Genomic DNA, 19,188 nt, shown 5'->3' with positions numbered 1-19,188 from the left:
AGAAGAATCTAATGAAAAGGAGCCAACAGATTGCATTTGAGTTGTACAAGGCATTCACAGCAAAATATTGCTTAAAACAGTGCTTCCCAAACTTTAAGGAAGCACAACCCACTTTTTAGAACCACAAACTTTCGCGACCCACCTAACTTTAATGGACATGAGGTGGGCAATTTCCTTTTTTTTAATCTAACTAATGAACCGTATGGCAGCGCACTGTCATTTACAGACAACACATTTTCCACTGAAAAGGCCTCTAAATTGGCACAGACATACAGTTTTACTGACAAAACTATATTTCACACAAATGATAATGTGTGGAAATCGGGTTTCAGTGAATATTTTTCATTTGCGTATCACGGAGCAAAGTGTTTTTGTTTTGATCTTTTAAAAATCTTTTTTCCATCACACTTCAAAATTACCAAAAATGTGCTTTTTCTAAGTGCTGAATGTGTACAGTTCTTTTTACTGGCTATTTATGAATGAATGATGTAACTTTTGAAGCGCACAAATGCCTGGGGGCGTCTTGGCGCTTTACGGAGCAGAGAGGAGTTGACTGTGTTGTGAATAGTGTTGTAAAATGTCACTGATTAAAAAGCCAGGTTTTGAGCTGCCTTCTAAAGACAGGGAGTGAAGATGCTGTTTCAGTTCAGGTGGCAAATGGTTCTAATGAAGAGCTGTGAATCTGTAAAAGCTCATTACCCCCATGTGGCAAGTTTGAAGGAAGCAACCTTTATGAGTTTAGCTGTACTGGAATGCAAAGTTCTTCCTGATATATACCACTTAAGCGCTGGGATGCTCCCGAGTGGCCATGCGCTATAGAAGAGCCTTTTAATAATAATAATAATAATAACTCAAGGTTTTTCTTAAAATAGGCTGGGACTTTCCCTAAAGTGTTTTATAGGCTAGGCAGTGTGCCTTAAAGGTGATACAATGGCTAACCTGGAGTTGATGCAATTGTCTAATGGCTGACTTAGCCGATTGCGATTTAGGACATTTTTTAATGACTCGTGCGGCCGCATTTTGAATGGTCTGCAGTTTCTTAAGTGGACCTTTGGGGAGTCCAACATAAATACCATTACAGTAATCCAGTCACGATAGAAGTAAGGCAAAGGTCACTGCTTTTTTTGATAATTCTAAGCCAGTGGAAGGAGGAAGAAATTATCTTGTAGGCTTGGTCTTTGTAGTTTAGCTCCCTGTCCATCAGAATCCCCAAATTCTTTGCTTTGGAAATTAGCATTGGTCCCAGGCCTAAATCCGATGGCCAACAGTTAAAGGACCAGATGGATGGAGTATTGACGAACTGGATGACCTCTGTTTTTGTAGAGTTAAGCTTCAAGCAATTGCTATCCATCCATTTACTGACTGCACCCATGCATTCATTAACAGTGCTACCAGAGTCATTTTCACTTTTCCCAAGTCAAACTATTATTTGTGTGTCATCAGCATATGACGCCAGAGACAAGCCAAAGGATTTAATCAAGGAGGCAAGCATTTATTTATTTTATTTATAGAGTTTTGTATAGCGCGAACATGACTCAAGGGTATCAGAGCGCTTCACAGTTACATGTGTTACAGTTAGAAAGCAAAATGTATAGTATTGTTAAAATAAGTTAGATTCCGATGTATGACTTTCTTAGCAGTTTCAACAAACACATTTAGGATCTGATTAATGTACAGAGGTGCACCCCTTATCCTCTCCAGATGGTCCAGATTTGTATTTCCATTAAGTTCTACATAAAGGACCCAGAGTGGTACAGAAGAAAGTCTTGTTTAAGAGAGGAATTTGTTCATTAAGAAGATCTTCACTTCCCTCTTGAATGTCGCTGTGTATGGAATTTTCCTAATAAATGGAGGAAGTGAGTTCCAGATTCTGGGGGCTGCTCCGGAGAACGCTCTGTCATACGTTTTCTTCTTCCGAAAGATGGGTGGTTTCAGTATCATCTCCTTGGCACTGCTAGCTGGTCTGCTTCCCCCTGATATATCGATTTTCTGGGCTAAATACCTAGGTGTTTCGTAGTGGAGCGCTTTGTGGGTAATACATGCCATATTAAACTGGATTCTGGCTTCGTATGGTAACATACAGATTAAACAGGGTGGGGGATAGGGAGAAGCCCTGAGAGACCCCGCAAGGTGAGAAGTATGGATATGAGTTCAATTCTCTGAGTGATACCACTTGTCCCGAGAGAAAAGATTTTAGTAGGGCTAGGGCTGACTCCCCAATGCCCCAAATCCTGCATATGGTCTGGCAGTATCTTGTGGTTACCCTATCAAATGCAGCTGAGAGATCCAGTAGGATAAGGATTGCATTGCCCCCTCTGTCGAGGGATGTTCTGATTTCCTCCATGGCTGTAATCAGAGCAGTTTCAGTACTATGATTTTCTCTGAATCCGAACTGCATATCATCCAGAAGATGATTATCCTCAATAAAGGAGTAGAGTTGGAGATTCATAAGTTTTTCTGCTAATTTAGCCAAGTAAGGCGATGGGTCGAAGTTATTTGGATTCAGAATGTTGAGATTAAGCTTCTTTATGAGAGGAGGCACTGAGGCTGCTTTCCAGGAGATGGGGAAAGTCCCTGTGTTAAACATGTTGGAGAAAATAACAAATAGATGGCTTGGTATAACTTCTGGGACCAGGTGAGCAATCCTCGGGGTGCATGGGTCGTGGGGAGATCCTGATTTAATCTTCGGTATAAGTTCAGCAATCTGTGCCACTGAAAGGGTCATAAAGTGTCCAAAGCTAACCGACGTAGTGCTTAATTTTGTAGATGTATTTGAAGAGCAGCGACTGGTGAAATTTTTATTGATATTCAAAACTTTTTCCTGGAAAGAACAGGCTAGGGAATCAGAGAAAACTTGATTATTGACTGCTATATTGGTTACCATTAGGGAAGTCAATTTTTTAGAGTTTGGAAAAGTGTTTTGGTTACGTCGGTAGCTGTTTTTATTTATACTGTATAATATTTAGATTTGGCAGCAAAAATTTATTTTTTATAGCTGCCTAGGCAGATTTTATACCTTTCCCTTTCCTCTCTCTTATATTCTGAACGCCAATTGCGTTCTTGTCTATGGCATTCCTGTTTGATGATTCATTGAACCAGGGTTGAAACATCTTTAAGTTTGTTCTTGTTCATACCCCTAATAGGAACAATATCGCTAAGGGCCGAGCAGATCCAATTATAGTAGTCCTCTGTCATCTGATCTAGATTGTTATTAATAGAAAATGCTTGTTATAGTCGTTAGTCCAAGTCGGTAGCTTTGGTTTTATGCCACGCACGGTTAGCCCGGTACAGCTGACGTGCAATAGGAAGAAAGCTACCTTGCGATTTTAAGTTCAACATCACTCCATAGTGATCTGTCCAGGTTAACAAGATTATCCAAATGGAACTTGGACTGTCGCACTCCTTAGTAAAAGTTCGAACTATGTAGTAAAACGGTAGATTGGTTAATTAATTTCGTTGGTGCCAATGGGTAAATCCTCCTGAGTATGAGGATGAAATAACTGTAAGAACAAGCGCTATCCCCCAGTTGGGGAAGCATCTCTCAATCGCACTCAAATGCAAGATGTTTAACAAATTCACATGAACTATTTGTTAAATGCAAATGTAAATGCCAGCATTTATAAAGCGCACAGCCACCTCCAACAGAGGTGTCCCGGCGCTTGGGGCCGTTGGGAAGATTAAACAAGCTATTGCCCAGAGTCACATGGTGCTCGGCTAACCTGCTGCCGGAGACGGGGATCGAACCGTGAACTATGTGGTCCGGAGTCAGGTAGCCTGGCCGCTGGGCAACACCTCTTCCACCGTTAGAACTTTTATGAATGAGTTCTTCATCGTGGAGAAGTGTGGCTCAATGGTTAGAGCGGCAGACCCCGATGCAGAGGTCTAGCCCGGGACCAGGGTTCAATTCCCCGCCTCAGCGGGTCTTGGGCTCAAAAATTCCACAGACCTGATAATTCTCGCCTCGGTGCCTATTCCAGTCATGGAGTCCCAGTCTGCAACTCTGGGCAATAGCTTGCTTAATCTCCACAACGGCCCCCACAACCCTAAGGATGCCTGGCCTCCACCTTGGGGGTGCCCAGGAGTGGACGCCTCACAGGGAAAGCCAGGGTGGGTTCCACAGCGGTATTCGTACAAGCGCCTTGAGACCCTTGCGGGTGAGTAGTGCGCTATACAAGTATCAATTTAGATTTATATATTCTTTTCCATTGTTCTATTCTTTGATTCATTGTATTTCACTTTCCTCAGTAACATTGACCAATACATGAATTTGTGCCCAATGCATTTCGGGCATTACCCTTTGTCAAGGGACTTATTGAGGTCTTCAATAATTTCAGTATTTCAGTTCCGTGGGACAGTTCAGAATAAATTAAGACCTTGACTGTCGAAAACGAAGTAATCGAGTTTCCGGCGATTTCGTCCAACGTGTAACACGCAGGATGAAATTATGGGAAATTCGATTACATCTGAGTGCGATTGGGAGACACTTCCCCAACTGGGGTTATCGCTTGTTCTTACTGTCCAGGTTAATGCCACGGAGTGGATACATTTAATGTTAGGGTTGTTGGTGGAAATCCCATCTAGCAGGTGGCCCGTAAGATGTGTGTGTGGTCCCAACACTATTTGGGCTAAGCCAAGACCTGTCAGAGTATCTAAAAGATATTCAGTTTCTGTGTCAGAACGGTTTTCCAAATAAAAATTAAAATCCCCAATGACCGTGAAGTCAGTTTTCAAAAGGAGAACTTCCAATAACTGGCTAATTTTTCGCACAAATGTTGCTCTTGGTCCAGGAGGGTGATAGATAAGCAACCCATTGAATGATTGGGTCTTTGTGACTTCAATTTTGAATATCACTGCCTCCAGTGACTGGGCTAAAGGCTACTTGCAAATGTTTTTGATATAATATTGCCAGTCGCTCCCCCTTTTGTTGGGTCTGTCAAGACGAAACACATTATAACCATCAGGTGTTGCTGCCGTGATCTCAGGGGCTGATGAGTCATATGCCCATGTATCTGTCACGAACACTAGGTCTAAGTGCTGTGTAGAGATAAATTCATTAACTTTTTGTGTGAATTTATTTTATCCTTTAGCCTTTCATTTCACACACTGTGTACCCCATCAAGACTGACACATAATTGACTTTACTTTCTCCAACCACAAGGCGAGAGGAGTTTGTATACACTAATCTCCATGTTAAAAAAAATATGAGGAGCAATTTCTCATAAGACATAGCCTGAGAGTTGACCTCTGTCTTTGAAGCGCAGCAAATGTGACAAGATAAATACAGATTTTAAAGGCATCTTTATTTATTGCTTGAACTTTCACAGCCCACCAAAAATTGGCACACAACCCACAGTTTGGGCAACACTGGCTTATAAGAAACTTTTGCCAAGGGACAAGTATTTTTGTTGTATCTTTAAAAACATCCTGTCTGTGTGTATGTCATTACTTTGTGAACAAAAAACAAATGAACGTGCAAGTGTGATTAGGAGAAAACACTTTGCTTCAAAAAGAAGTTAAAGCATCCAAACAGCAATGACTTTCTGTAGAAAATTACCAAAGAACATGGTCTTCTACAGTGTGAATCAATTCAGAAGAAATAAGTTGTACGTTCATGACTTGCCAAACCAGTTTTTGGAAGCCGAATTAGGGGGCATGCTTGGAATTTGTCTTTACTCAAGACCTTTCTGAAGTATGACTTTTCTAACCAGTATTCCTGTGTCCAGTGTGGCCAGCAAAAACTCCAGAGAAGACATGCTTACGTTTCAATTAGTGTCTCACTGAATGAGTCGCTTGCTGTCCATCCCTGATCTTCCTCAGAATTTACTTTTATGATCCCAGTCAATCTGAGAAGGAGGTTTATTAGAACTGCTTATTTGAGGTCAGACAAGGAATGCAGAGCAGGAAAATATTTTTAACAATTAAGATGGGCATAAACAGAGGAAAAAAGAGGGTTTGGTAATTTAGCCCGGATTAAAATAAAACATACAAAAAAGAACAAATGAATCCTTATTTAACTACAGCGATTTGATAGAGTCCAAGTGTAATCAGGTACTGGAGGCTGACTTAGTTAAGTACTGGAGAAGTGAACCAATAATTTGATGTCAAATTAAATGCTCCTGCTTGAATGAGTGCTGATAACGAGAGAGAGACTCCTTTGTTCAGCCTGCTCCAGTTAAAGAAGCCTGAATGTATTCCCCCAAATAGATTTAATGGCTTTGAATATAACAGCCCTTAAGCCACCAATAAACAAATTCCACAAAAGAGGCCTCTTTAATTAGCTTATGGAATAAACCTCACTATTTTATTCTTCTGGAGTGTTGGGTGATATATTTACCAATATTACGTCACTGTACATTATAGAACTGGTACCAGTAATTGAACTGCTCACAATCAAGCTTCCTACGTCAACAGTATAAATATATATGCCTAGTTCGGATGCAACTGAATGATACAGCAGGAATATTATATTGTGCGCATTCGTCATAATCTTTTCCAAGGCCTGTTTTTTATGTATTACAATTATTAAGCCTGCTTACATCACCATCCTGTGGAATTCCATAAGATCAGTCAAGCTAGATTTAGTTTCAGTATTGATAACTCTGCACCACAGAACATTTAGAGTTTATAATTTCTTGAACTTAAAAAATGTTTTAAATACCAGATGTATTGAGGTATCTCTATTCAAGTTCTCTCCAATCCTATAACGTTATAATGTCTATTTCTCTTTTCGAGTGCGCACTTGTAGCATCCAAATTATGGCCCTCTGATGGTCTTTGATTCATCAAAGATTTTGATTTGCGAGTAGACATTTGAAATAGATGATTGGGGATGACTCTACTGGTACTTCTTAACACCATTGATTACTACTGGGCCTATCCCCGTGAAGCTTTTATATTCAGCAATGCACAACACCCTAACTCTCAAGCACTTAAAAACGATAGTTTAGTTGTTTCTACTGCAATGAAGCATGCAGAAACTGAGAAACAGTGAATTGATTTAGTTTTAATTGCGAGTATTCAAGTAAATTCAACAGTGCACCTTCTACCAAATTAGCTGTCAGGTCCATATTAATAATCCTGCCTACTGTTTTATTTGTATATAGCTATCTGTTAAACATATTGTATTTTTTTTATCCAAATCAATACATTTGCTAAATTATCTTATCTTTTCAGCAAGTATTTGATAGATCATATAGTCTATGGATTAAATTAATAAATAGTACCACTTCCGTAAATCAAGGGGTCTGTAATTATTAAAGTATAAATCAACTAAAGGGTGGGGAGAAGAAAATAAGACTATAATCATATCACCCACTGTTCTTACTTCAGTCTCATATCCATGAACACCAAAGATTTTAAGGGTTTATTCTATAATGCTTGTGCCTGTGTCTGCATACTCTGCCTGCATTTAACAACATTAACAGCGAGTTCCTCCATTAGGCCATCTTCCAAACATGAACTCAAAATGGGTACACTTATAGAGGAGACCTGTGCAGTGCTGTTCTTGTTACAACACTTAAAATATATGTGTAGCACTTTACTAATATTGATAATTCAACATATAAATCTACAAAGGAGCAGGGACTATCACACTGTTTATTCCAGAAATTAGAGGAAATACTCTGTAGTCTTTAATGAAATTGATATAAGAAGCAGTAAAAGTGACTTAAAAACAATATGATGCGAAAAGGTGCACTATAAGGAATAATTCTAATATTACCGGTGGAATAAGTAAAGTGTCCTTATGAAGCAACAGTGGTTCGTCATGGAACATGTGCTTGCAACTAGAGAAGATTAATGAAATTGACAACCAGCAATAAGCATATCAATTGTTATTAAAAACGACTGAAGTTTCAAAATGTATCAGATAAATCAATTTGAGAAAAGTAAAACATTTATCAAGAAAATATTAATGATCAACAAAGTTACAAATGTTACAAATAAAATAACTGGGATGAAACAATTTCGAAGTGTCTCAATACAATGGCATCTTCGAAATATTCTTCAATAAGCCTAGTAAAGCACCGGGGAAAGAGCTACTCGCCCGCAGATTTGATTAATAATTTCTGTTCATTCTCTGTGAAACTATCAGCTGGCTGGGTCTACTCACAAGATTGCAGCCTACTCTTAGGTTTGTCAACTCAGAGGCAAGATCCCGTGCCAGAGATGCCAGGTGGGTATGCACCTAGCCCCTGCAAGCCACGTTGACGCTGTGAGGCCAGCTTCTTGGATGCGGTATAAAGCAGCAAATTTACAGAATCCAGACCAAGATGGAGAGTGTCCTCTTTTACCTACATCACCGTCTTAGCCCAGGGATCTCAATGCACAAGCACAGAGTTTCAGCTCTAGGGTGTCCATGGACTCCCATAGAACTCCTGCTTTTCTGTCATGACAAAAATCTTGAATGAAGTAGGATCTTTGGTCCTGGTTGGGTGAGAAATTTGTATTTAATAAGCAGCATCAGTACCATTGCCAGAAGACACCTAGAGTCTGTCCGACATGCCATGAAATGGCCAAGACCAGCATCTTTGCTTCCACTACCAGATTCATGCCTTTCCGCATGGGTCACAGATCGAAAAGAGTCGCCTGTATGCATCTGCTGAGAGAGCAGCAGAGCCAGCAGAAACATAAACATGTCCTGATATGCACCAACTGCATTGAGAGGGTTACAAACCTGACAAACCAAAAACGAGTGAACTATTGAGACAATTCTTAACTAAGGCATCAAGTCAGTCCGATCTTCACTAGCCAGGAGAGGGAGATGAGAAAGTACTGGGTGGACAGGGAGGCCTACCACCTTGCAGTACTGAGCAGGCAAAATGTTATCCCGACAGACCAGGGACTGTCAAGGTAGCAGTGCATAATGAACATATGCACAGACGTCCATGTAGCAGCCTGGTCGATATGCAGGAAAAGCACCAGTTGCAACAACACAGTTCTAGCAGCCTTAGCCCTGGTATTATGAGCTCTCTGACGTCCAGGGGCTGCTTCTTCACCAATGCGTAGTAGATCTAAATACAGAGGTCCATCTAACTTGACAAGGTCCTCTTCTGCACAGCCTTCTTTTTCTTGGCTTCTGAGAACTCCTCAAAAAGCTGACTGTCCATTTGATGAGACTTGATATAGTCAATACAATAGTTCAAACCCCTCTTGGGTCCAACCGGTAGAGCTTCTAATCCTCTTTCGAGGAGTGAAGGGGAATAAATAAAGCTGGGAGAGTAATGGATTGGAAGGGAGTCACAACTTTAGGAAAGCAGGCCACCTGATCCCTCAGCACCAATTAGTCTAGGAAAAGTGATTCAGGTTGGCTGCACTGAATGCCTGTAATTCATTCATGAAACAAGCTTCTGGATGAGTAAGCCGGTCTTTAGGGTCAAGCGCAGCAAGCAACTATGCATCACCTTGAAGGGCGTGCACCTGACAAATGTCAAGACCAAGTTAGCGTCCCACTATGGCATCACAAATGGATTTGGAAAAATTGTGTGACAAACATTTGATAAACCTCATCACCACAGGTGGTTTGAAAAGGTACTGTTGGTATACATATGTAGAAAGGCCTGGCAAATACCATTTTACACTGTCCACTGCAAGGTCTTGCTGAGTTAAAGGCAAAACAAATAAAAGGACATTCAACAGCTTTGCCTGTAAGGAGTCTGTATTCTGGCAAAGCACCAGATCACAAATTTGTCCCAGTGCCAAGCATGAATGGATTTAGTGGAAGGGTGCCTAGCGGCAAGGATGACAGCCAGCATCTCAGTCAACAAATCGAATGCAGTCAATTTCTGCCGCTCGATCTCGACGCTGAGGTGTAAGTGGTGCAGAAGAACCTACCCTGCTGCAGAGCCATGAAGTCCTCCTAAAGTGGCAGCCGGATTACAGGACAGATGCTTATGGCCTGGGGTTCTGATACCACATTCTGCTGGCTCAATCTGGGTCCTTCTGGATGACTTGGTCTCCGTTGTTGCTGATCTTCAGTACTTGGAGCAAGAGAGGCAAGAACAGGAAGGTGTGCATGAGTTCCTTGTTCCATTCTCACCAGAATGCATCTTCTAATGAGTAGAAACTCCAACACTCAACATTGCTAACACTGTGTTGTTTCTAAGGTGGCGAAAAGATCTAGCCCAGATTCTACCCACTGGTGGAAGACTCTGTGCTCCATCTTGGGATGTAGGCACTATTAGAGATCTATCAGACACTGTCTGCCCAGTTAATCACTCTGGTATTCAGGGTCCTCGGCGACCCGAAAGATGGCCTGGAACTCAAGGCACCTTCAGAGGTACAAATGTCTTCTGGCACACGACTCAAGACCCAACTCCGCCAAGCTTGTTGAGTACCAGATGGCAGTGGTGGTTTCTGTGCTAACCCGCAAGAGCATCCCCTTAATGGATGGCAAAAAGGCCTTCAATGCCAGACTATTGGCCAACCACTCCACTAAATTAATGTGTAGCCGGTCCTCCACTGGATGCCAGAGCCATCTGATCTCCACCTCCCCCTGATGACCTCTCCCCATCCCCAAATTAGCAGTGATGCATTCCTCACCATTGTTAACTCGGATGGGTAGACAGTGTAGCTTGCTGTAGGACAAACGGAGGTTGGTCAACCACCACTGCAGACCTTAATCTGTCCCCTCAGAGATCTGGATGCTGTCTGAAAGGTGGACCTGATGCTCAGCTCTTTGGGACTTCAAGTTCCACTCTAATGATCACTGTCCAGCTGGCATAGTTGACACGGAGTATGCATGAAGCTAAAAGGTAGGCCAAGAAGCCTCAAAGCCACTTTTACTTCGATCCAGTAGAAAGTCTGAATATCCTGGACTTGTTGCAGTGAAGGAAAGTCATGGACTCCATTGTATCCAATACTGCCGCAATTAATGAATGCCTCTAAGAGGGAATTAGATGGTACTACGGCTCGCTTATGGTGACACCTGACAATCTCAAAAGGTCTGCCATCATCTTCGGGTGGTCCATGACTGACTGTAGCAAGTCAGTGTTCAGCCGCAAGTCATAGGGGTAAAGGAATATAGGAACCCCAAACTCTGAAGATGGGCAGCGACCAATGCTATCACTTCCACGAACACCCACAGTACGCTGGTGAGGCCGAAGGACAGCATGGCAAACTGAAAATGCGCCTGTCTGACATTGAACCACAAGTAACACCTACGGGACTAGAGGACAGGTATATGAAAAAATGCATCCTGTAAGTCCAAGGACACCATCCAATTGTACAGGACCAGGCATATAGGTTCTGGGAAAGTGTGGGAAAATCTGGGTCACTATGTGCCAGTCAATGATACCTGGCAACCGACTTTTCACAGGCTGGCAATAACATGGTTTAAATCAAACAGAAGTTTACAAAGTGTGGCTATTCGCCCATGAGGGTATCAAAGTGCAAAGGGGGGCACTGCTGATCTGTTTGGGCGTGGAGGTTCAGTCACAGAGCCAGGTCTTGAGATCCTTCCTGAATTGGATCAGCAACTGGATTGGCTGAGGTGGAGGGTCATGGGGTTCCAGGTCTTGGTGGCAAGGCAGGAGAAGGATCTTCATCCGGTTCTGGTCTTGTGAATCTGTGGGACGGTGGCCAGGGCAAGTTGGGCAGAGAGAAGTTGTGTGGAATGAGAGTAGGTGATTCAGATATGCTGCTTCTGCATCACGGAGAGCTTTGTAAACATGTGTGAGGAGGTTGAAGGTGATTCTCTTGTTGACTGGGAGCAAATGGAGTTGTCGGAGGTGTGGTGTTAGGTGACTATGGCGGGGAATGTCAAGGACCAGTCTGGCTGTGGCGTTTTGTACGTTCTGAAGTTTTCTGAGCTGTTTCTGGGTGACGCCGCCGTTAAGTGTGTTGCCATGTTCGAGTCTACTGGTGATGAGTGCATGGGTGACCATCTCTCTGGATTCCTTGGGGATCCATATGAATGTTTTCAAAGCCAGCATAGCGTGTTGAAGCAGGATGAGGAAATGGCTTTGATCTGGCGGTTCATTGTAGCGGGCCACCAGGAGTTGTCCCAGGCTGAGGAGGCGGGTACTAGGATGAGTACTTTAGTCTTTTCCGAGTTGTACCTGAGCCAGCTGTCTTTCATCAAGGTGGCAACGGCCTGCGTCCTGCTGTGAAAGTTGATTCAGGCGGCTGTGGGTTCATTGGTGAGGGAGAGGATTAGCTTGGTGTCACTGGCGTAGGAGACTATGTTGAGTCTGTGGTTTCTGACAATGGCCCGAGGGCCTTTGGACATGGAAGAGAGTGAGGCTCAGGGCGGAGCCCTAAGGCACTCCGCAGCTGATCTGTGTAGGCTCTGAGAGAAACGGAGGCAGTCTGACTCACTGTGTTCAGCTGGTAAGGAATGAGTAGATCCAATTACAGGGTCTCAAACACCAGTGTTGTGGAGTCTCATGATTAGGTTGCGGTGGCAAATATGTTGAAGGCAGCCGAGAGGTCAAGTAGGAGGAGGGCTGCACTTTTGCCCTGGTCGAGGAGGGAGCAGATGTTGTCAGTGACAGCAAGGAGTGCGGTCTCGGTGCTGGGGTTACTTCGGAGTGGGTGTTGATGTCCTTCTCGATGATCTTGGCTGGGAAGGGGAGGAGCAATATAGGTCTGAAGTTTTTGAGGTCTGTCGGGTGGGCGGATGGCTTCTTCAGCAAGGGGTTGATCTAGGTGTGCTTCCCAGTTCGTTGTTTTGACAGGGTTGCTTTAAAAGTATTTGTGAGGATATCATTATATGAAGGGTTAAGCCGTTGCTGGCAACAGCTGCAGAGCTTCTCTTCAAACATTTGTTTTTGTTTCAATGGAGAACAGCTGTACCTCAAGATCTATGATGTCATTGTTGGGACATGTGGCAAGTCATGCTCTGTCTCAGGAAAGGTGTCACTCTGGCATTCTTTAAATAAAAGTATAAGTCATTATCAGTGTAATTAAGGGAGGAAAGCAACCCATCCCCACTTTCAACATCCACTTTCAACATCCATAGGTGGCCTGCACCCAAATATGGTAAGCAGGACTTAAAAGATAACAGAGACTCTGATGACAGCTGCAACGTACTAGAGGTGCAAGGTTAGATTCCGGCTGCATTACAAACTATTACGCTTTTGTAATTTTGTAGCATAATATCGGTAGATGTTGGTTCGGGGTCCAACAAAAGCACGGCACAGATCTGAAACTGATCTATCTGGACGCCCTTGCAGATACGTGGCGCCCAAAGGAATGTTGACGTGACAACCACACAGAATATTTGAATCACTGCTTCTTAAAGTTGCTATGGGGTTGATGACAGCCTAAGGAATTGGGCATTTTGGGACCAGCTGAGGAGCCAGTTCAGTGATCCATGACCTAGACAGAGGGTGACGTGTACCTTAATGCCCTCACACCTTCTCCTTGGAGTCAAACTGGCTGATTGGGTTGAGTCCCGATTTGCTCTTTTATGCATGAGTCTGAATTTATTTGGACCTACTGGAGGATTTCAAGTGGGAACTGGAATGGTTGCAGACCCATGACAGGGACTGATACAGTGTCCATGACTTGGACCGGAATGGGGATCTATGTTAAGGCCACAATGTTTTCTGGCACTCAGCAACATGCAGCTTCCCCTCCTGGTCTTAAATCCCTTTCGGGTGCCTGAGAGCGCACTTGTTGCACAACAGAATTATGTCCTGAGCCAGGGCACCAAGCACACACCTCATGTGAATATATGACTAACATCTGCTTCCTGCAGTCATAGCATGGCTCGAATCTTGTCATTGTCAGTGGGGATCTTTGCCTAGCACAGAATCAAAAGTTTGGAAATCGTTGGAAAACCTGACAATTTTGGAAGGAACAGAAAGGATGGAACTGACGTCGGTGAGCTAGAGTCAAGCTTATATGCGGTGTCACCTCCAGGACGGTGTGTCGAGCCAACAAGAAGTCCCATGACACCACCTAGCAGAACACAGCAGCACTGCTATGAAAAATCTCCAGAACCAGTCTGGCGACTGGGGAATATTTTAGGCTGTGGACTCTGTGATTAGAAGCATCTATAAATTAAACAGGACCATAACATTAACAGTCTCCTCTATCTCCTTTCTTGATGATGTGTATACTGATACGTTGCGAACAGTAACTAGGAATACAGCCACTGTTCGCAGCACTGAGGCTACAAGTAATGATAGCATTCTACGGATCAGTGTTTGATTTTAAAAGATATAGGAGGTCAGAGTCTGGGCTAGGGCTTATTTCCAAGGTAGTAGTGTTTTGAAAACCAAACTTGTAAGATACAGTTAAAGTATCATTGGCACACTCAGCTCCAGAGGTTAGAAAAATGGGTAACTAGTCACTCTGTTGCAATACATGCCTCCAAGGTTCAACAGCTGCCAGCCTGAAAGACCCTTTGATTACTTTCCAAAAGACAACAGGGTCCTTAAGAGTACATGCCTGCTCCAAAATCCTCCCATACTTTGTCCTTCAGAGCCTTCCTCTTTTCGCACAAAAGTGTCATTATATGCTACACTGCCTAAAGATAACTCTTCCTTGAACCTTGAGGATTGTTGTTAAGGCCTAGTAGATGTCTTCCAAATGGGGCTGTCAACTCCTGAGTGATAATCATGGCTATGTAACAATGCAAATAAGAGTTAGCTGTTTTCTCTAAACAAATGTTTCTCAAAGAGGTATCGTTTACCTCTGTAACATATATGGGTCATTATTTTCCCACCTTAATCTGATCCCTCCAAGTGTAACAGGTGCTCTGTGGGGGATCATGACAGTATGTTTATGGACATAGTTTTGCTACTGAGCAATAAGGTTATTAGACTGTAATAGCTTAACTTGTAAGGGATAATAATATACTCTACCATCGTATCTAATAAAAACAATCCATGATGCTTCTTGAGCAATCTTAAGCAGTGAAAGACGGTTAAGGGGGATAATTTGTCGATACAATTGTATTAGCGTTGATTAAACTATACCTTACTATCAATTCTTACAAGACGTGTCCTTGAGAGTCAACTTTATGTAGTGTACAGCTAGTAAATCCTTAATTTCTTCCAGTAAACAGTTCCTTGAGTCTCCAGAGCCTTTTCTGCATAGTAAAAAGTACCCAACCAATATTATTGATAGAATGCCTCCTTTGCTGTGTTAGTCAAACTATATGATGCGTTGTATGTTTTTCAAATTGATCATTATGTAAATTAATTAGCAGATACCTGCTTAGATCTAAGGCCTGGATATTTATGCTCCTTCTTGCTCCAATTTAGTTTTCACAACTAAGGAATAAAGCAATCCACATTATAGACATCCTAGCTGGTAGTTGGTAAATTAAACGTACCAAACCAGGACTCCTGAAGTAATGTAATGCTATAATGCTTAGTGAAGGTGACCCAAGTAATCCTTTCAATTATGGTACACATGCCTGCAAAATAGTTAGCTCCTGGAATTTAAGTAACCTGCTCAATATTCTCATCTAGACTAGTTTAAAACAACTGACAATAGAGGTATCTTGAATGGAAGATGTAGACAACATTTTTGACAGTCAGTCATTTTCATCCAATGATGTGAGCTATATCTCTTCCCTCCCAGATTCCCTTGAACCACTGTTTTGTTCTTCAGTTAAATTGAGATGTCCCATTGAGACGTTACATTGAAGGGACTTCAGTAAAATCATCAAATCTGTGGTGGTGGTGGTGGTAGCAGCAACACAAGGAATATGCTGTCATTTGGCCCTTATAGAGAGATTCTGGTCAAATAATCTGTTAGTCCTCTCATTTTTGGCTTTGGTGCTCACATCGTTCTGACACTCCTCCCTATACAGAAAGGAAGGAACTTCTCGGGAGAGGAGGAACGCTCAGTTATGGGATAGGCTGTTGGTTAAATGGAATACTTTTTTATGCAGACTGAGCGCATTGGGAGAATTGCCTCCTGTTTAGCATTTGTTCAATTGTTGACCTTTTCAACTGTTGATAAAAACAGACTTAGTTTTACTAACCATGTCATCTGAAATTTTCAGAGATTTCAGCTAACAAAAATCACAGCAGCTATATTTCACTTCGGTTATTTCTTTTCTTTTGATTCCAGTAATGTAGAAATGGTTGGCGAATGCTGTAGCTAGGCTGTGCTTTGTGTATCAATGTAATTTATATTGGAATCCAATTTACTAAAGGATGCATCAAACCCTTCTGTAGATGCCATAGCCTTAGGGCCATTGTGTGAACGTAATGCTCGTGTCAGCTTAATGCTCGTACCAACATCCCAACTATCACCCTACAGGCCTCTTGTGATGGATTACTACAGAATTATCGTTTGCATATTTTCTTGTTTACTGAACCAATCACTCTCTAATATTTTAATTATTAAAACCTAACATTTATGTGCTTCTGGGGGACGGGTTATTGTTATTCTTCTGTTTCTCCATACTACTTCACTTTGAAGCTTGTGTGTCCCCTGCTCAATATGATATTCTTAGGGTTCTCATTTGATATTACAAAACATAAGATTCTGCACATACTTATATAAAATATTACTTTATTTTAGTGATTTTTAAGTTGTATGCATTCTTACCTTGCGCAGGCTCTGCTTTTTCAAAAAGACCTAGTCGTGGTGCTGATTCCCCAGGACTTGCCAGTAGACCTTTTGTCTTAGTGTTTTCTTGAGTCTGTTTTGCAGATTCATTCTCTATGATCGTTTGATCTGTATCATGTACAATGTCTTTCTTAATTGGTCGAACATTGCCAGGTGATGGTGGTCGATGGGATCCTTGGGAACCTTTGCATGTGTTGGGAGGGGATACTATCTGTCTGGGCGTGCCATGAACTGGTACAGATGTCTTCTGTGAAGGCCTGTAAAGCAAAAAACAAAGAAAAATACAATAAGAAAATAGGACACTGTAGAGATCCATCACAATATTTAGTAGTTAACACCCAGATTTATTACCAGGTTTATTCTTTATCAAGTTACCTTCAGCTGTCTGTTACAGTTTTCTCTCTTCCACTCCCCTTCCTACATACGGATAAATTCCATTGTCCTAGTTCCACATTTGACATTCCATAGAACATTCCAGCAACTCTACAGACACGTGGTATGTCCATTATTAAAGTATACTATTACTTTTGAGTTTCTATATGGGCCCAAGCAAATGGTTTGACAGTATTTAGGCATTTGGGGGAAGCCCAAAGCCCTCTCCTTAAATTTGTGTTTTCCTCCCCTGCCACATATAGCCATACATATGTCAGTCTTCAAAATGGCAAGTGGAAATATGGGAAAAAAATAAGAATTTAGGTAGAACCTTCCTCCGTGATTTTTCCCACCCACAAAATTGGATGGTGGAACCAATTAAATACTTCAGCCTTAGCTCTACAGCGAGTTCATCTACGTTTCTGGTCAGGATTCTACTGCAGTGTTTTAGCAATGACTGTTCCCTAATAGTCAAACTGCACACACAACCCATCTAAAAAGATAGCTAGTCTTAAAGGCCTGACCTATTACCTCGTCAGCATACATGTTTAAGCCGTCAGGTTTGAATAGATTTTAAAGACTGAGAAGACCTGGAGTTGACACAGTTCCATTAGTAGTGCTAGTACCAATGTCTCGTGATCTGCCAAAGTGAAAACCACGTCACCAGCAAATGGTGCAATTTAAAAAAATCTTGTACCCTAGTTTCACTCTCTGGATAGTAGTGTTATCACTTTTTCATTGAATAAAGAGTTCAAGAACTTTAGCAAAAAGCATGGGACATAAGGGACAGATCTGCTGTGTTACTTTTTGCATGACAATGCTCGTCCTGGGCCTCCCATTAACCCTAACCCATGTACCTGGATTGCTATAACATTTCCAAATTCACATAACAAAACCTACCTTTTGTAAGACATCAGACATGAAGGCCTAGCTTAGGCGGTCCAGTGTCTTTTCAGCTTCCAATGACAGGACAAGTATCTCCCTTGTCCCCTCCTGGCTATGTCCATAATATTGAACATTTTGTTTGTTTTTAACCTTCCCCTGATGAAAACGGTTTGGTTAGGTTGAACTAAAACATTTAACAGCTTATCCACTCATGTAGCTAATATTTTGGTGAACAACTTAGCATCCAAGTTTGGAAGGAAGTTAGGCCTATATGACTGACGTATTAAGTGCCCTTACCCGGCTTTCGAAGCAAAGCATGGTCATTAGTGGTTTAAGCTTTGAACTTGAAATTACATCATTTTGGGTACAGGGCTTGCTGGTGCGCAGACTATTAATTGTGCCTCCAACGCAGATGGTTGTAGGGCACATTTAGTGGACTAAGATATCTGTGAGACCAGTCGTTTGTGTGCACTCTGCTGATTGTGAGGCCCTTTCGAGATTTTCACCACATGCATTCCTACCAACCAGTTCTGTATATATGCATAAATATGTGCTCTAGTATTTAGCAGTGAGTGTACTAGAGTACATTTATTTTGTTTAATAATAAAAATCACTGACTGGTAAGTGATTAAGTGCTTACTGCATTTCTGAGTGCTTAGTTTCTAGCCTATAGCACCTACAATTAATAAGTAAAATGCTAAAAAAAGGTTACTTGGTTCCCACTGTAGATATCTGCAGTACTGGGTCCCGAGGATACCAATGGCAAAAGTCTACCATTGTTGCAACAAGGGTCCAGTATACTCGGTCTCTCCCAGGTTCTTCTGACCCGAATTCCTGACAAAGGGTAATCAATTGAAATTAGTTTATTAAGAAAATTTAACAAGTTTTTGTTATTTATATATGGTGGTTGGTCAGGCGTCCAGACCAGGTAACCTATAGTAAGGAACACCAACATGGCTGTTAATAGTTAAAGCTCTGAAAGTAGATGATGATGTGTATGTTGTATGTTGTAAGTGGAGGAACTATTAGACCGGGAGTGGTGGGCCCATTCTCTAATCCACAATCTTTGTCTAGGAAATGGAGATGTAGAAGTGAGATGCCGAGGGGAGCCGATTTGGATAAACTACAATGGGGTGTACAGAGTGGAATTTGTAGAAGTAATTCGTGTGTATAAAAGTGGAGCTAGAAGGTAAGTGGTTGAAAAGATGTTGCAGGTAGAGAATTGAACAGGAGGTTGAGAATGAGTAAGTGGCGAAGAATTTGATTGATAGAGACAGAAGTTGTAGTAGAAACTATCAGAGTAAGTGGTTGTAGTTTAGTCGTGATAAGTGGTTAATCGTGTAGTCACAGTAGGCAAGTGTGAATGGAGCTTCTTATGCAGTAATTCCGGTTTAATTTT

General features: G+C 42.0%; 1 protein-coding gene across 4 annotated transcripts in view; it reads right to left on the bottom strand.

Moving 5' to 3' along the window:
• Positions 1-19,188, bottom strand: part of LOC147667170 (ensconsin-like) — a 652,025-nt gene that overhangs the window by 172,169 nt on the left and 460,668 nt on the right. For all 4 annotated transcript variants that reach the window (XM_086948874.1, XM_086948875.1, XM_086948876.1 and 1 more), the window contains one exon: positions 16,512-16,789. In XM_086948874.1, coding sequence (XP_086805000.1) covers positions 16,512-16,789 — 278 coding nt within the window. The remainder of the gene's footprint in view (positions 1-16,511; positions 16,790-19,188) is intronic.

This window comes from Lissotriton vulgaris, unplaced genomic scaffold (assembly GCF_964263255.1).
Source record: "Lissotriton vulgaris unplaced genomic scaffold, aLisVul1.2 SCAFFOLD_1069, whole genome shotgun sequence".
NCBI lineage: Eukaryota > Metazoa > Chordata > Amphibia > Caudata > Salamandridae > Lissotriton > Lissotriton vulgaris.
Note: the sequence above shows the minus strand (reverse complement) of the source record. Positions and strands in the feature narration are given on the sequence as shown.